Below are 19,175 nucleotides of genomic sequence, written 5' to 3' on the forward strand. Positions count from 1 at the left end.
TATCTAATTTTGTTACACTTTCAATGTATTAAAATTAGAAAAACGATCAAGAGATACACAGATTGGACAGATTCGCCCCTGACGTTTTGGGAATACCTCTGCGGCGTATTGTATTCTAAAACATGTAAACATGTATCGCGGACCAAAGTCACAAATTCGGGTGTATACTCACCAAAGAACATATAGTATAAATATACTAGTAAGTAAAGTTCAGCAACTTGAATCCAATTTTGTACCAACAAGTTGACCAGAGTTTTAAAAAAATTAGTTGGGAAACGATGCAACAATTGAATCTCTCAGAGCTCAAAATTTCCGGCGATATTAGAGATATTGCAGATGAGGACGCTGGAATATGGCTATCAAACCTACCCGAAGAGTTCAAAATGCTCTTTGACTCCAGTTTGCGAGAACTTCATTTGACTGTATCGTTTCAAAGAGAGTTGCTATTCCCTTCAATCTGGTTTAAAGGTGTCATAGAACGATTCGGGTCTTTTAACCCAGATTTGAGGATATATCTGAACAACAACGCCTATATGGAATCGGGGCCATGGTAACGTAACGACAAACACCACTGAATCAAGATTATTCAATGCTCTTTTTTTCTAACAGCCTATTACGATAAGACCTTTCCATGCTATTTTTGCCGGGTTTTACATTTAAGTTCAGTTTAACCAATTAATTTGTCAATTTTCATACTTTGTCTCCTATGTCCGATTTCGGGTATCGAGACAAATGGAGCATGAGATAAAATATTAAAATCGGCAAAACAATTGGCTATGTATATATGAATGTAAACCTGGAGAAAAAAAGTTGGTAAGCAGCGTGTAAGGATCGCAGGAAGAATTGGCTTGACTTTACTAAATGTCCTCGATTAAGTCTTGAAATAAAAAATTTGCTCGATTTTGGCTCGGTGGAAGACAATTCCCTCGACTTTGGCTCGACCGAATTTGGATGGACCCATTTTTGTCTATGAAAATAATTAGCCTAAACTTTAATTAGGGTCCCCGACCGTGTAATTTAATTCAATGTTTAACCTGAACTGTTTTTGTTGGTTTTTTTTCTACAGCTCTGGATTTTGAAAATATTATTTCGATGTCTTGATTCAGTGCTGATATTTTATAACAGGTTTCAAGATTGGTTCTGCGAATCTTCTGTCCTGGAAAATCGAAGAACAACTTCCATCATTTAAAGATTAAAAAATTGTGCTTCACAATTCTTGACGAGAACTTTGTTGTTTTTCATCTAACTAAGTTTGGTAACTTAGGTTTCTGTGTCACATTTACTAAACATTCAGGGTCTTCATAAATTCAATGACATGCAAGAGAACTATATGAAAAGTATTATCAAACATATTATTAATATGCCGACTCAAAAAAGAATAATTGTCTTTCCCAATATAGCCCCCATACCCCCATTATTGTGTATTTACTGATATGCGTTATGTGCCCACTAAGCTTGGGGACGGGGGGTTATAATGGGAAAGACCAGGATTAGTAATCAGATCAATTAGAATGGTGAAATTTACTATTTCTATCGAGAGGAAACCGGAAGAGTTCTTAATTAGCTGTTTCCCTAACGTGCGATAGAATCATACCGAACGCACACCTCTGCAGAAACTTCCAGCGTTATTCCGAGTTGACAGTTCTGGAAATAAAGAGAGCTCGCCATTACGTAGAAATGGAACAGATCTCGACATTGACCAAACTGAGGAAGCTCGAAATGTGTTTGAGAGTTACAGAGAGCTCCAGAATTGAGCATCTGCCAATTTTTGAGCACTTGACTCATTTAAATTTCGAATGTGAAACAAATGGACACGCAAGCAAGCTTAACCAGTTGGTTTCAGTTTGTTTTCCCAACCTGACCTTAATTGAGTTCGGATGGATTGACATGCAACCGTTCGTTTTGCTTGAAGGAACGGATATTCCGAATTGTACAATTATATCGACGCCCTCCGACTGTGTTACCATGTTTTATAATTGCAGCAACGTCCGATATATACATCTACTGCCTCCTATTTGGGTACTCGAATTATGATTTAAACACAGTTTTAAAAATCCACCCCCCCCCCCCCAACCTCTTCATAGTAAATATACCAAAAACCTGAGGAATTTTAATTTTGTGGGGGCTACAATGGTGAGGATGAATTAGAGAGATCAAAAAGCAGATCTTTTCCATTTGCGCACCCCTCCCCACCCACCCAGGTTGAGGTCGCGCTCGAAATCGCCTCTGATCAGACCGTCCCAGACAAGTGGGACCTCTGATCAGACCGTCCCAGACCGAAGTAATCTCTGATCAGACGAGTGTGCGCTCGAAGATCGTTGTGCGCTCGAAGTGCGCTCGAATCCACCTCTGATCAGACTGGAGTGCGCTCTAAATAGCTTCTGATCAGACTGAAGTGCGCTCAAAATTGTCTATGATCAGACTAAAGTGCGCTCGAAATCACCTCTGATCAGACAAAAGTGCGCTCTAAATTAACTTTGATCAGACAAAAGTGCGCTCGAAGTTGCCTCTGTTTAGACTAAAGTGCGTTCAACTAAAGTCCGATCAGAGAATGATTCTGAACATGAACAATTCTCTCAATATTGTTATAATATATTCATTTCATGAAAATCGATGTCATCAATCTTATATTCAACTAACAAAAAACCAATCCTAAAAGTATTGCCAGTGAAATTAAAATCAAAAAATTCTCAAAAAATTATTAAGTATGCCATTTACTTATGTTTTTAACTGAATAAATGAATTTAGACAGCTTTGCATAAAAACGTCTTGATCTACTTTGATTCAAAATCTTTTCTTGAGGGGACCGGCATTTGTTGTCAGCTCGACCCCTTGGTTCTGATCAAACCCATCAGATTCTCAGATGAAGTTCCGATCAGAATGCTGTTTTATTGTTGTCTCTCACCCGAGACAACCAAAGTCAGTAAGAAAACAAAAAATTGAAAAAAATTTCGCTCGAATTGGTCTCTGATCAGACCAGTGTGCGCTCGAAGATCGTTGTGCGCTCGAAGTGCGCTCGAATCCACCTCTGATCAGACTGGAGTGCGCTCTAAATAGCTTCTGATCAGACTGAAGTGCGCTCAAAATTGTCTATGATCAGACTAAAGTGCGCTCGAAATCACCTCTGATCAGACAAAAGTGCGCTCTAAATTAACTCTGATCAGACAAAAGTGCGCTCGAAGTTGCCTCTGTTTAGACTAAAGTGCGTTCAACTAAAGTCCGATCAGAGCATGATTCTGAACATGGACAATTCTCTCAATATTGTTATAATATATTCATTTCATGAAAATCGATGTCATCAATCTTATATTCAACTAACAAAAAACCAATCCTAAAAGTATTGCCAGTGAAATTAAATTCAAAAAATTCTCAAAAAATTATTAAGTATGCCATTTACTTATGTTTTTAACTGAATAAATGAATTTAGACAGCTTTGCATAAAAACGTCTTGATCTACTTTGATTCAAAATCTTTTCTTGAGGGGACCGGCAGTTGCTATCAGCTGGACCCCTTGGTTGTGATCAGAAGGGTGTTTTATTGTTGACTCTTACCAGAGACAACAAAAATCAGTAAAAGAAAACAAAAAAAAATGAAAAAAAAATTGCTCGACTTGGTCTCTGGTCAGACTAGTGTACGCTCGAATCGGCCTCTGATCAGACTAGTGTGCGCTTGAAACTGCCTCTGATCAGACCGTCCCAAACCAAAGTGACCTCTGATCAGACCGTCCCAGACCAAAGTGGCCTCTGATCAGGCAAGTTCCAGACCATTGTCCAGACAAAAGTGCGCTCGAAGCCTTTTCCAGACCATGTAATTCTAGCGCACCAAGAACATGTGTGCGCTCGAAGATGGTCTGATCAGAGCTCAATTCGGTCTGGCCACCTCAACCTGGGCAGCTTCGGGGTTGTATAATAATTAAACCCCACAAGCGCAAGTGCCATATTTTTACATAGACATTTGTTATGTAATGCGCTTGCAAAAAATTTTGGAGCACAAACAAAAATTATCCAAAAACTTTTGGAAGAAACATTTTTTTTAAAACATAAAACTTGGTTTTGTCTAACGCCGATATTACATTGTTACCGGGGACGAATATCCACATTTAAGATGCAAGTACTTTTTAAAAAGAGTTAGTGTATTACGTTTCAAAACTCAAATACATTGGGGATAGCTATTCAAATTGATAACCTTTATCTCTAAATTAGAGTACTTGATCCTGGTAATGATAAGTAATGGAGTTTTGTTGCAGGCAAAACTTTTTGCACTTCAAGTGACAGTTTTCAACTCTATTTAAAATGTTTGTCTAAAGCCATCTGCTATGATGATTAACAAGCAATGAACATTTTAGATCGTTTTACAAAGACTTTTCGGACTAAACTGTTTCCTTTTATAAAACTTCTTTTTTTACGTCTTTTATTGTTTTTGATGTAGTTGAAACGCATTTTCTGTTTAATGACTATTTGGACTGCTATTTTTGGCATTCCAGTAAAGACACCTCTTATCCATAAAATGTTCATTAATATATAACACATTTTATGCATATAAATATTATTTTAAATTTTTTATTCTGCAATATATTGCAGAAAAACGACCTTTTAGGGAATTAATTTATAAATTATGCGTTTTGGACCAGGTTGTTTCAAAAACGAAACTATATAAAAACTGAAGAAATTTAGATTGATTCAGGACAAATAAAGTCAAAGCTTCGAAGAACAAGCTTTAAGAAGAGCATTAATGAATAAACTCTCATTCCATAACATTCTTAAATGACTTATAAAGAAGTTCAACCTCAAAAACGAAAATTTATCTTGAAAAAAACCTCATAGTTTTAGAAAAAAGCCTCTCTGACCGAATATTTGAGCCAAATTGAACAAAGACTTGTCTGGCATATTACTTCTACAAAACTTCTACACTCCCAGAAACCATTTTTGCTCATGATCTTTTTCTTATCTTGTTCTATTATGGCAATTCCACAACTAAACAGTAGAGAAAAAGGAATCCTATAAATCAACATTGCCGCTTGGTTGTGAATGACCTCTGGGCGTTACTCAGCAGCTCATCTTCCCCTCGATATTTGATACCTGTTCAGTAGCAAAAACACCATGCGGTAAAATACAACTAATTATTTTCTTTGTTAATTTTTTTTCAACATATTGTTCCATCAGATGAAGGCTATAGAAAACCAGAGGAAGCGCATGCAAAATAATATTCTGTCTTTTTGCGTAAAATTATTTACCAATAATTGGTCTTCCTAATGAAAAATTTCAGCGCTTAGAGTGCGAGCTTAACTGTTATCACGTTGTTTTATTTAATGAAGCTTTTTTCAGCTCTTCTGTTTTGGATCTATTACGAAGCATATCTCATATTAGCTTCAGAACGAAAGTTTTGAAAAGAAAACAACTTCATTGATTGAAACAATGTGATAACAGTTAAGCTTGCACTCTAAGTGTAGACATTTTTCTTTGTGTCGTCATCTTTATCTTTGCAGTGTCTTCTTCCGTCTCTGAAATTTTCTAACAAAGATGGGAATCTCATCACAATAATGTGCTGAAATCATATCTAGAACATGTTGTTCAACACAACAGTACACATTATTATAGCGCAATTAAACGTTTTTCAACAAGAAAAAAGGATGGGCAATATGTGTAAAGAACTTTTCAGTATGAAATACTTGATAAAAGTTCTGTACTAATGTGCCAATTCCACAACTTAACAGTAGAGAGTAAGGAATCCTATAAATGAACATTGTCACTTGGTTTTGAATGCCCTCTCGGAGTTACTCAGCAGCTCATCTTCCCCTCGATATTTGATAACTGCTCAGCAGCGAAAACACCATGCGGTAAAATACATCTAATTTTTTCCGTTGGTAACTTTTTTTCAACAAATTGTTCCATCAGATGAAGGCTATAGAAAGCCAGAGGAATAATAATATTCTGTCTTTTTGTGTAAAATTATTTACCAATAATTGGTCTTCCTAATGAAAATTTCAGCGCTTAGAGTGCGAGTTTAACTGTTATCACATCGTTTCAGTTAATGAAGTTTTTTTTCAGCTCTTCTGTTTTGGATCTATTATGAAGCATATCTCATAATAGCGCCAGAACAAAAGTTTTGAAAAACAGTACTTTATCAACAGAAACGATATGATAACAGTTAAGCTCGCACTCTAAGCGCGGACATTTGTCTTTGGGTCCTCATCTTTATCTTTGCAGTGTCTTCTTGCGTCTATAAAAATTCAATACTCAAGTGCCAAATGCAGATTATAGCACAGCTTTGCAACTGACTACTTTTCGCGTTTTCTAATTCTGACCAAACCAAATTGTTGAAGGATGACAAGATTACTTTGCGCAATAATCATATGGTTTCTTTTTTGTAGAGCATTTACTATTGATAGGAAATCTGTTTTATGAAGTTCTTGTTCCTCTTAGACCAAATATCACCTGTGTTAGCTTTCATTAGGACAGAGCATAGTATCAACAATTACTTCTATAATTATAATAGAAAAGCAAAAACACCATTTGTAATAAAATTTGCCAAATTTTTTAAAAATCATATTTCACCTTTAAGAGTGACAAATTGAGAACCTTCTCCCATATTCAAAGTTGGCTACGTCAAATGACGCTGGTAATTTTTGGAATCAGAATAATTCAGCCCGATCTTATGGGGCCAAATGGACTGCTGAATTTTCTATCGGAGTTAATCAGTAGCCAAAAATTACTTAAAGTTATCAGTGTACAGAAAGTGTGGAACTGAAATCAGACAGGGTTGCACATTTTCACACTCGGATGCTATTGGACATTCTATAATTGGCTTTCTTTTAGCTTGAGCTCATACTTCAGTGAACCAGAGCTAAACATACTGAAACCTTTTAAATATTGCCAAGATCTTCAACTTGTTTATCGCGATAACACATCCCAAAATATGCAAGAGTATCCAGAAATAAGAGAGTATCCATATATATGAGTATCCAGAAACAAGATCTTGGCAATTTTTTTAATATTGTATATAAAGCCGAGACCTGACAAGACATGCAAAACAGTAATAAGGCAGTAATGAATCAAATAGCAGACTTGATAAAGCTCAGTATTCCTCTTCTTGCGTAATAATATTCTGTCTTTTTGTGTAAAATTATTTACCAATAATTGGTCTTCCTAATGAAAATTTCAGCGCTTAGAGTGCGAGTTTAACTGTTATCACATCGTTTCAGTTAATGAAGTTTTTTTCAGCTCTTCTGTTTTGGATCTATTATGAAGCATATCTCATAATAGCGCCAGAACAAAAGTTTTGAAAAACAGTACTTTATCAACAGAAACGATATGATAACAGTTAAGCTCGCACTCTAAGCGCGGACATTTGTCTTTGGGTCCTCATCTTTATCTTTGCAGTGTCTTCTTGCGTCTATAAAAATTCAATACTCAAGTGCCAAATGCACATTATAGCACAGCTTTGCAACTGACTACTTTTCGCGTTTTCTAATACTGACCAAACCAAATTGTTGAAGGATGACAAGATTACTTTGCGCAATAATCATATGGTTTCTTTTTTGTAGAGCATTTACTTTTGATAGGAAATCTGTTTTATAAAGTTCTTGTTCCTCTTAGACCAAATATCACCTGTGTTAGCTTTCATTAGGACAGAGCATAGTATCAACAATTACTTCTATAATTATAATAGAAAAGCAAAAACACCGTTTGTAATAAAAATTGCCAAAATTTTTTAAAAATCATATTTCACCTTTAAGAGTGACAAATTGAGAACCTTCTCCCAAATTCAAAGTTGGCTACGTCAAATGACGCTGGTAATTTTTGGAATCAGAATAATTCAGCCCGATCTTATGGGGCCAAATGGACTGCTGAATTTTCTATCGGAGTTAATCAGTAGCCAAAAATTACTTAAAGTTATCAGTGTACAGAAAGTGTGGAACTGAAATCAGACAGGGTTGCACATTTTCACACTCGGATGCTATTGGACATTCTATAATTGGCTTTCTTTTAGCTTGAGCTCATACTTCAGTGAACCAGAGCTAAACATACTGAAACCTTTTAAATATTGCCAAGATCTTCAACTTGTTTATCGCGATAACACATCCCAAAATATGCAAGAGTATCCAGAAATAAGAGAGTATCCATATATATGAGTATCCAGAAACAAGATCTTGGCAATTTTTTTAATATTGTATATAAAGCCGAGACCTGACAAGACATGCAAAACAGTAATAAGGCAGTAATGAATCAAATAGCAGACTTGATAAAGCTCAGTATTCCTCTTCTTGCGTAATAATATTCTGTCTTTTTGTGTAAAATTATTTACCAATAATTGGTCTTCCTAATGAAAATTTCAGCGCTTAGAGTGCGAGTTTAACTGTTATCACATCGTTTCAGTTAATGAAGTTTTTTTCAGCTCTTCTGTTTTGGATCTATTATGAAGCATATCTCATAATAGCGCCAGAACAAAAGTTTTGAAAAACAGTACTTTATCAACAGAAACGATATGATAACAGTTAAGCTCGCACTCTAAGCGCGGACATTTGTCTTTGGGTCCTCATCTTTATCTTTGCAGTGTCTTCTTGCGTCTATAAAAATTCAATACTCAAGTGCCAAATGCACATTATAGCACAGCTTTGCAACTGACTACTTTTCGCGTTTTCTAATACTGACCAAACCAAATTGTTGAAGGATGACAAGATTACTTTGCGCAATAATCATATGGTTTCTTTTTTGTAGAGCATTTACTTTTGATAGGAAATCTGTTTTATAAAGTTCTTGTTCCTCTTAGACCAAATATCACCTGTGTTAGCTTTCATTAGGACAGAGCATAGTATCAACAATTACTTCTATAATTATAATAGAAAAGCAAAAACACCGTTTGTAATAAAAATTGCCAAAATTTTTTAAAAATCATATTTCACCTTTAAGAGTGACAAATTGAGAACCTTCTCCCAAATTCAAAGTTGGCTACGTCAAATGACGCTGGTAATTTTTGGAATCAGAATAATTCAGCCCGATCTTATGGGGCCAAATGGACTGCTGAATTTTCTATCGGAGTTAATCAGTAGCCAAAAATTACTTAAAGTTATCAGTGTACAGATATTGGGACCCGTCAGTCCTCTCAACTTAAAAATTGCGACTCAAAATTGGCTGCAAAAGAACAAAGCGCTGTTGAATTCGCAAACAATTTCGCTTGTAATTGTTGGTGGGTATGTTGTTTACATTGACGATGATTTGGATCAACCCACAACTAGGACGATTGACTCTCTGGACAGAAAGTGTGGAACTGAAATCAGACAGGGTTGCACATTTTCACACTCGGATGCTATTGGACATTCTATAATTGGCTTTCTTTTAGCTTGAGCTCATACTTCAGTGAACCAGAGCTAAACATACTGAAACCTTTTAAATATTGCCAAGATCTTCAACTTGTTTATCGCGATAACACATCCCAAAATATGCAAGAGTATCCAGAAATAAGAGAGTATCCATATATATGAGTATCCAGAAACAAGATCTTGGCAATTTTTTTTTAAATTGTATATAAAGCCGAGACCTGACAAGACATGCAAAACAGTAATAAGGCAGTAATGAATCAAATAGCAGACTTGATAAAGCTCAGTATTCCTCTTCTTGCAAGAAGCCTCGATTCTGTTTAATATGCATCACTTGATAAAAATTAGAAGTGAGGTCGCTAGGGAGATACCATCTCGAGAAAAAAGTCGGAAAAAGGGAATTAGATGTAGGATTGAACGACTTCTTTTTGTTCCCACCCACTATTTTAAGGCAGTTTCGCCAAATTTGTTGAAAAAAATTTAAAACATCTGAACAATAGTGTTCTTGGTTTTACGTGAGTTATAGAACTGTTTGATTCAATTTTTTGGTAAAAAAAAATGTCGGTAAAATCATTCTATCAAAAATGACACGAAATAATCTTCTTTAGTCCACTTTGTTTAAAGGTGCCGGATTAGCACACCTAAACTGCTGACAAAATCTTCGTTCACTCCAAAGAAGGTTAATTCTGCTTGGATTTGCTTTGACACCGTCGTTGACCGGCTTCGAGACCTGCGGATTTTTTTGATAAATTAACTGGATAACTGGACAAAAACTACAGTGACTTTTTTGTCAAATTATTCAAATCAGTGATATTCGGAACAATTACTGCTCAAAACGAACGAAAATCAAAAACAAGGCTAGTTTTGGACTAGTTGTGTTTTAAAGTACAAAAAATTTCGAATTGCAATTAGTTGCTGTCTGTTTCAGCATTTTTGTAATTTTTCACAATAATTGCCGCACAGAAAAAATTAAATCATTGTTTTACTGAGATGTTCAATTGACTTCCCAATGATTTCAAATTCGAACTATTTATTTTGTTTTTTATAAGCTTATGGTCGTTTTAATTTGAAAAAGTACTTGTTTTCAACATAAACAATTGCGTATTGAGCTTTGTCATTCATTTCTGCAGTTTTTTTGTTGATTTGGTAGCCGTTTGGGTGACTTGTCGACTAACGCCAGCAAAAACAGTTCGCATTGTCTTTCTAATGGAATAAAAATTAATATCTAATGCGGTTTTGCCGTTTTATGCTTTATGTAATGGTTTTTTGGCTGGGAAAATGCGAAAGTTCACAAAAAGTTTTTGGAAACTTTTTGGAATCCTTTTCCAGGTTTTTAGAAACTTCCCTTCTTTGAGGTTCTTTTTCTTGTCCCGCCATATTGTGGAGCTTAGATATCAAATTGCTTTAAAAGGCAACTTTGATCAAGTCAGTTTTTTTGGTGAATGGATTTTGGTTTTAACGGCTTCGACAGCGTCCTCTAGCAGAGTTTAATTGGAATTTTTTTGCCTTTTTCTCGTTTTTTAGTCTTCTAAAAAATTTGGATAGCTCCATGTCTTAGCAACTTCCTTGTGATAAAAAAAGAACCTGTTTACTCAATTCATTTGATAGCTAACGTCTTTTTCTCTCTTTGAAAATAAAACTTACGTTTTTTTAATATACATTTTTCAAACCTCGAACTTTGCTGTTCTTATTTGTCTTTTTGCAATTTAGTTGATCAATTATAGGCCACACATTAAATCATTGTTGCTGATGAAAAGCAAATTCGAAGATATTTTGTAATTTTAGTGCCCAGTTTACTGTTTTAACGGCTACGATACAGGTTTTTCGCAAACATTTTTAAAAAAATTTATTTTTGTCTGCATATGCCCTTCTTTTAGTAGAAAAATGAAATATTCTATAGGATAAAAGACCTCAATGGTTTTTGTTGGAGAACAAAATTGAACCATTTTAAGGGTTTCAGTTGATAGCTATGGTCTTTATGACTTTGCAATTAATCGTCATTGAAAGAAAATTTTTTCTATTTTTGCCCTTTTTGTTCATTTTTCTCTACTTGTTACCTAGTCTGACTATTCAGAGGTCAGACATCACTTCATTGTTGTTCATTGAAATTGCAGTTGATTATATCTCATTCATTTCGGAAAAATTTATAGTTCAAAGGCTTCGACACTGTTTTATCTCAAAAATTAGCTTAATTTTTTTTGTCTGTTTTTCTAAAATACGTACACCATAATCTGGATACTGACAGGTCTCGTTTTCTTCATAATGAGGTGTGGATGAACATAAACTTACTTAAAGTTTTCAATTGATATCTAATGATTTTCTTTTTTTGAAAGTAAATGATTTTCAAAAATTATGAACGTCGTTTTTAACTTCGCTGTTTTCGTTCTTTATATCTGGTAGTCTAAGAGTCTCATTAAGGACTAGTTCCATTTTTTTTCTATCAAAATAGTAAATAATTTGTTCTGTTTAGTTTGTTTTGACGCTATTTGGACTTTGTCATGAAACATTTTTTTCTTTAAGAAATTAGACATTGATATTTGGATTTAAATATTCTTTGTTGCGGTTATTTGATTTTCCTGAAAGTGATCTTGTTCCAAAGTTGTAACTTTGAGAGGAAGAGGTTTCATCGGCTCTCTAATTTGGCATTATTATCTTTACTAAGTGATTTGAGTTGAAAGCAATTTTTTATTCACATACCAATTGTTTTTGAACAATATTTGAATTTTGTGAAAGTTTTCTATTGGGACGAGCGGGGTGCGAACATTGTGTTTGAAACATCATTACAGAGCCTCCTTGTCTCAACAATTGCACAAATTTGCATGCTATCATGTGTTGTCATTTTCCCCTAATTTGTGCATTTATATTCTGAATTCCAGTTTGAAGAGAAGAAAGTTGTGTATAATCATTATCTAATTAAGCAACTTGGACCACTTCATTTAGTCAAGGGACAATGCTAACTGATCATTGAATAGTTTCGCTTTTTTAAGCGTTTTTCTCTAGCTCGGGTTTCAAAATTGCTCTCTTATGCTGGTAAAGTTTTGGATTTATCATTGATTTATATTTCATCCCATTTGCCATTATAATTTAATTCTCAGCCTCAAAAACTTAAACGATTTCATAATTAAGTCTGAGACGACTCTTTTTTACAATTAAAGTAGTATAAAATGAGTATTTACAATTCAATTAGCTGCTGGTTAATTTGTTCTATAATTCTAATTAGCATTAGGGAATCTTTGGCCGATTTCAATGACTGACGCTAGCTAATCATCAGTACAATTTTCAAGACTTCGAGCGGTGGAGTTAGCGTTTTTTTAACTTTTGAACGATATGGTCACCGCAATTAGAGTAGCAAAACGCCGAAAGAAAATAGCAAAAGGCTCTGAGGTTTCAAAACTTCTCAGAAAATCTGAGCTCATTGCATAGTGCAATATCTTGTTCGCTTATTACAGAAAATTGGGTCTCTTCCATCATACCTCTCTACTTAGAGTGAACAGAGAGCCGATTATCTATGTCTCATCACATATTGTTTGAAGTATGCCAGAATAGGTTTCGACAAACTTCAGATTGTTGCTTACATTTGTTTCTCGATCTTCAATCCGGAGTTTAGAACAGTTGCTGTTCCCAATGTTTATCAAAATTGGACCATTTTTATGGCGTCCATTGGCACATGAAAAATTAAAAAGCCCAATTATGAACAGATAAGAGAATTCTTAAACTGGCAATATAATCATTTGCAATGCCTCGCGGGCCATGGCCATGGCTCAGTGTAATCTAAACTTTTAAGTTTTTAAACGTTCTTGTCGAATCTCTCCGTTCAGTAGTCCTGGTTCAAATTTTTGTAATATTGGACTCATTCTTTTGTAAAATTTACTCAACGGTTGCTTTTAAAAGGTAGCGAAGTTTTGAATGATAGCACTATTTGCTTTTTTGTTGTTTTGTCTCATGTTGTCAATTATTTTAAACTCCATTACATTTTTTTGAGCCTTACGCTAATTTGATTGGTGTTTTCAGTTTTCAATGTGTTTGTGCACTATAGCACCAACCGTTCCTGCAAGATATTTGTCCTGATTAAAAAAAATTCTTCATTTATCTTGCGTATTAAGGCTGATATGCTTTGTTCACTATCAAAAGTCGTTGTTTTCGTAAAAGAGCTGTTAGTCAGTTCATCGTTTAAACAATTTTTAATGCTGCGATTGAGAAAACCTTTTATTTTTCCTAACACTGCGTATTCCTCGATTCATGTTACGACAACCTCATCAGGCGCCACGAATTGGAAGAGAGACATTTTTAACTGAATTTTAAGACTCTGAGGTTGAGTTTTTCTGCTTGGGGGCAATTGCCAATGAACATGCAGGGTCTTCAATGTCAAATATTAATCGTTTTTGAGGTTTCAGGACCCACCTCACTCAGTCAAATGATTTCTGCAAACATGTACTAAATCTGATTTGAAATGTTTAATTTACTTTACTTAAGAAAAAAACCGATCTAGCCCTAGATAGTTACTTGAAAATCAATGGTGCTCAAAAACATCATGATTTCAGAATTGATATAATTATGATAGAATTTGAAAACTGAAATTTATTTTATTTTTTTTCAATTATGTAAATTAATAATACAACCGAAAGATTAAATTTACATGTCTTCAGCATAACCAGTAATATAAATTGAACTAATCAAAATTATACAAATCATCTGGTTATTCATTAATATTATCCATTAGACTGTTTGTTCTTCTAAATATAGAAAGCAGACCCAAATCATACTAACTGTCTGTCTAATCGTATATTTTCAGGCTGACTTCCCAAGTAATCGGTTTTAAAATTCATTTGCAAAGAATTTTTCCCGTCGCTCTAACATTAAAGGGTAACTTCTTTCATTTTTGTATGCTCTTCGAAATGAAAGATATTTTACTCCGCTTATTATACTTTTGCGTTCCTGTTATCAGCCGTTCTGTCTTTTTTAACTGTCACCGATTTGCACACTTTCTGAAGGTTTCTGACGTTATCCACTTGTTTAACGTTGTGTGAATTTTCAACTGACTAAACTTCAAAATAATTAAACCGGCTGGTAGGACAGGATATTTGAGAAAACAATCATGAAAATGACCAAATCTACAACGCATATAACACACTTTAATGCCACAGTTGGTTCATACGCTGTATGTTTTTTTGCTAATAATGTTTGGAAAAAAACTCCACTGAATAACAATTGAAAAAAGACAAAAAAATGAAGCCTTATTTCCTCAGAAAATGGTTTGTTGCCAGATAGAGTGAGCGAATTGCAGCCGCCATTTGTCTTAAAACTACATTTTGATAAACTTCAAATGACAATTTTGGGTCAAGGTAAATTTCTAAAAAACAAAAATTAGCAGGAGACTTTATTTCTTTGCCTTCAAACGTTCCCAGATTTTCCAGAAGTTTTTTTTTCTCCCGGTTCGTATCAATATAAAATACTAGTATCGTCTACAAATTGTATAGGCGCAACCGTGATTTTCTTCGAGAAATAGTTAATATGAAAAAGAAAAAGTGTCTCCTTGATTAACAAAATTTTATGATGACATCATTGAGCCCATTTTAACACAATGTGATCGTTCTTTGAGAAATGATTTTATTAAATAATTGCAGATGCAAGGAAGTAGAAGTACTCTGCTTTTTCAGGACAAATTTGGGCGAATTTTAGTTGAACGCATTTGCAAGGCCAGAAAACTGCTGCAGAGCTACTGTCTCAGCTACAAATTTTTGATTTGAACTCCATATTGTTTCTTCATTCAATAGATTGTTTTTATCAATGAAATCCATTATTTCGATTAAAAAATAAGCTATTCAAACTGTATAGCAGAAGTTTGTGTGACCGAAATTGGTCGATACTTGCTCATTTGTGTGGTTGATACTTTTTTATGAAATAGTACGACTTTATCACGTTTTGGATCACTTGGAAAATTTTGAAGTGAATACAATGATTAAGAAATAACTGCAAACGCGTACCAATTGCATATTTTCCCGTCATTAAGGACCAAACATGGAGAAACCCTGGACCAGGTTATTTACTGTTGTCTAAACTGTCAAGGGTTTTGCAGATTTATTTTAAAGTCAAAAATCTGAAATTTTATTTTCTAGTACAGTGCTCCAGTTTTTCATTGATTATTAGGATGAACGAAGACACCATTTCCGAAAAAATCTGATAAATGCATTGCAAATTGCTTCGATCCCAGTCCCCTTAATACTTTTGGTTTGTTTTCGTAATTTTCATTGATGAAATACATTTTTGGTTTTAAGGTCTTGTTTTGCGTCAAAAATTGAGAAATGTTTTTGCGTTGTGCAAATTGTAGTTTTTGAATTACTAAGTTACGAAAATTTGAATCCGTTGAAAAAATTTTACTTTTGAGAGAATTTGGTTGATTTCCCATTTGCCAATACATAGGTCCCCAATCCGAAAAAAAAGAAATCTCTATTGAGTTTTCGCCCAGAGAGAGAATTCACGTTTTTATTTTGAAAAAGATTGATCTGCGTTCCTCCCTGTAATTTATAAACTACTGTGATAAAATTTGACGTTATGTTTGAACTCAATGACCGGAATAAAAAATGTCCACTATTCAATTGGATTTTTGTCAACAAATATTTATCGATAACCGATCGATAAATATTGCTGATGCGTGTAGGAGTTAAGTGTCAGAACAGTTGTAAAGTTATCAAGCATTTTTGTCTTTTTATTGAATTGTTCAATGTTGTAGTCCCCATATTAAAAAAATATTTTTAAGAGAAAATGAATTATATGATTCAACGCTGAAGAAAAGGGGAGAAGTTTTACTCGGTTAGATTTTTCAGAGGTTCATTCGTATAGAGCCAAATTGACACTGGTTCAAAAAAATTTTCTATCAGCAATCTCAGATTCTTTTCTCCTTGTAAAATTGAGGTGTTGTTGAAATCAAACTCAATTACCCACACCTCACTCTACTCCCATTTTTGGAGGATTTTTCGAAAGTAAAGACTTTAGAATATTGCTGTTCGATACTCCATGTTTCTTTTGATACATGTATAGTTTGCAATTCTAGTTGTTGAAGCAAGCTTGAGAGGTCATCACACTTATTTCTTATGCTACGCGCATTAAAAAGACAGATATTTAAACACATTTGGATGGATCTAGTATATTGTCAAAATTCGACAATTTTGAGGCCGATAATGCTCCAAGATTTTCTTCAACATTGCCATTAGAGAGTATATTTTTCTCATCCAAATTGTAAAGAAAACTAACAGCTTTGGGGCGAAAAAAAATGTTTTCACTCCAGCTCACCATCAAATGTACACAAGATTGTATACAGAATATCTTGCTTTAGTTTAAAACTAATAATGACCGTTAAGATAATTTTGTGTACTTTTTTCAGGAAAACGTAGGGCTATTTTTTGGAAAAACAAACTCTCGTATTCTGTATTCTTCACATTATTCAAATCAAGTCATAGAAATAGTTTGAAGGTTTTTGAGGTAGGATCACATTGTGTGCTGCAGGTAGGTTATTCATGAATTCATAGTGCCGAATATTGTTCATAAGCTTTTGGTGCCATTAATGTTCGGATGAACTCATCAAAAGAGATATCGTTATGTATAATCGTATTTCATGGCATTCAATTTTTGACCACGGACAGAGACCATCCAGGTCCATATCATTTCCAGTTGCTCATTAAGTTTTCTAATTGCCTGATTTCTATTGTTTCTAACATAGCAACTGTCATTGACTGATGACATTTTGCAGATCTGAACACGGTGTGGTTTCAGCTTTTTCATGTACTTATCAACTGTATCCTTCATTTGTATTGCTATATCGTGCCCAGATTTTGCTTCTTCTTTGGCGATATTAAGCGTTGATTTGAAAAAACTTTTTTTCTGCTTGATAATTGTTTTCTGTTGAATTTTTTACAATACGTTTCGTTCAATTCATTTTTCCCACTCTAGTTAAATAAAACACTATGACCTTACTGGTATATACGTCCCTCTTTTTTCTGCTTTCGAGAATCCATCAAGTGTCACAAGTGAGAATCTAATTCATTTGGCAGGCAATAAAGCCAAGAAATTGCATGAACGAAGTACGAACATAATATCTGGCCTCCTTGATTTGTATAACTACGCTGATATAATACATGCAAATTTCTATACGGTAATTTTTCAAAACCTAAAAAGTCCTATGCAAAGTTTTTTCTGCCTATGCTTTCGCTCTCAGCTTTTGTTGCATAGTTTTCTTAGCTCTATGGCAAGGATTCAATGCTACAAAAAAAATAAAGCAGCGAAAACTAGCATTTCACAAAGCCCGCTTGGTCTAGAAACCGAGACACCAATTTTGAAAACTTTTAGCAAAAATAATGATCCTGTTTCAAGCAGATCTAATCTGACTGAAGTCTAGAACATTTTCAGACATTCTGTCAAGCAGAAAAAGATTTCTACCAATATCAAACAGAAAAGGATCAATTGTTATTGTTTTCAATGATCTGCTTTAATCTGGAGGAAAAATTAACCACGCTTCAGTGGTTTTATTGGAATATCAATTGTGATAGAATGATTTTTATGTGTACCATTTCCATTGATTCTATTTTGTCATCAGCTTCCTACAGGTGTTTGACTTGTAGCTGCCTTGGCAACTGTCCTGCAGCTGTCAAATAGTGCGGTATGTAACATGCCTATGCTAGCAAGAATATATTCGTGTATTTTTCAACTGATCTTTTATTCCATTTCGTGATTTTATACCAACAGAAGACAAGGCTATCAATAAATCTTCGTTAACAATACTTTCATTGCTGATATCATCAAACTCTAATTGATTTTGGTTGCTTTTAAGAGGAGTACTGAAAATTAGTTTCTCCTTACTGCAAAAATATTACACTTCCGAGTACTACGAGTAAAATATAGATTTGTTTACATCAGACAATGCTTAAATTGCTTCAGAAAAAATTTGCTGTCGAGTGAGAACTTTTCTCCAAATATTATTTAGGCTGACAAGTATTTGATTTTTATTAGTGGGAATTTATTTCATTATTATACCCGTCTCTTTTTCGCTGCGATAGTTCATTACGTTACACCTCTTCAAACAACAATTGAATATTTTTTTGAATATTCACAATGATTTAACACATCGATATATAACCTCTTTTAAATTTTTTAAGTTTTTAAATTTTTTTAAAAGTTTTTATATTTATTATTTCTACTTACGTCATTACTTAATAAACAACTCTTTTATGCAATCATATAACTATGATACCAAAAACTACGTACAACAAAAATTCTACACGAATCCTGCCTAATAAGCATTAACTGCGCCAATGAGTGAATAAAGGTGTGAAATTTAGAATCTTAATAGAAATGTCTTTCTCCTTTTCTCCTCTGGAACAAAAAATATAGTTACCAAGTTACTTTTCATTGTTTTTCAAGTTGTTACGCAATGTCGGATTTTCATCAATTAAAATACATGAACAGCTCAACTTGAACTCAAGATCCGGTGCTATGCTTGCATGCAAACTCTACCTGAAAAAAATTATTAGTGAGGCCAAAGAATTAAGCGCAAGACGCAAAAACTGTAAAAGGAATAAAAAGTTAACGATGTTTTAACAGATTCCAAAACCTTATTGGAACAGATCAAGTTTACCCATAACGCTTTCTTATGCTAAAACACGATTTACAGAGGTACAGTTAAATGAATTCTCAAAAATAAGAAGATTTAGCAAAAAATGCTGCAAATGAAGACAGTTTGAAGAGAAAGGCAGTTTTTGTTCAAAATTGTGTAGCAATATGCTTGAAAATCTTTTCTCGTTCTAGAAGAGTGCTGTTGTTGGTGATGAAATTGAAACACGAATCTCCAGCAATGGAACTGTTCGAG

At 34.1% G+C, this 19,175-nt stretch overlaps 2 protein-coding genes across 2 annotated transcripts in view; both read left to right on the plus strand.

Annotated features, from left to right (window-relative positions):
• Positions 1-278: 278 nt before the first annotated feature.
• On the plus strand, positions 279-6,747 carry LOC142342983 (uncharacterized). The gene is made up of 4 exons (XM_075394666.1): positions 279-550; positions 1,126-1,169; positions 1,565-2,019; positions 6,562-6,747. Exons 1-4 carry the CDS (start codon positions 279-281, stop codon positions 6,745-6,747), a joined length of 957 nt encoding a protein of 318 aa, XP_075250781.1.
• Positions 6,748-17,962: 11,215 nt separating this feature from the next.
• Positions 17,963-19,175, plus strand: part of LOC142342159 (uncharacterized) — a 41,164-nt gene continuing 39,951 nt past the window's right edge. The window contains exon 1 of the mRNA XM_075393362.1: positions 17,963-18,264. The gene's annotated coding sequence lies outside the window, so the exon portion shown is untranslated. The remainder of the gene's footprint in view (positions 18,265-19,175) is intronic.

Source organism: Convolutriloba macropyga, chromosome 7 (genome assembly GCF_964194025.1).
Source record: "Convolutriloba macropyga chromosome 7, txConMacr16.3, whole genome shotgun sequence".
In the NCBI taxonomy this organism is placed as follows: Eukaryota; Metazoa; Xenacoelomorpha; order Acoela; family Convolutidae; genus Convolutriloba; species Convolutriloba macropyga.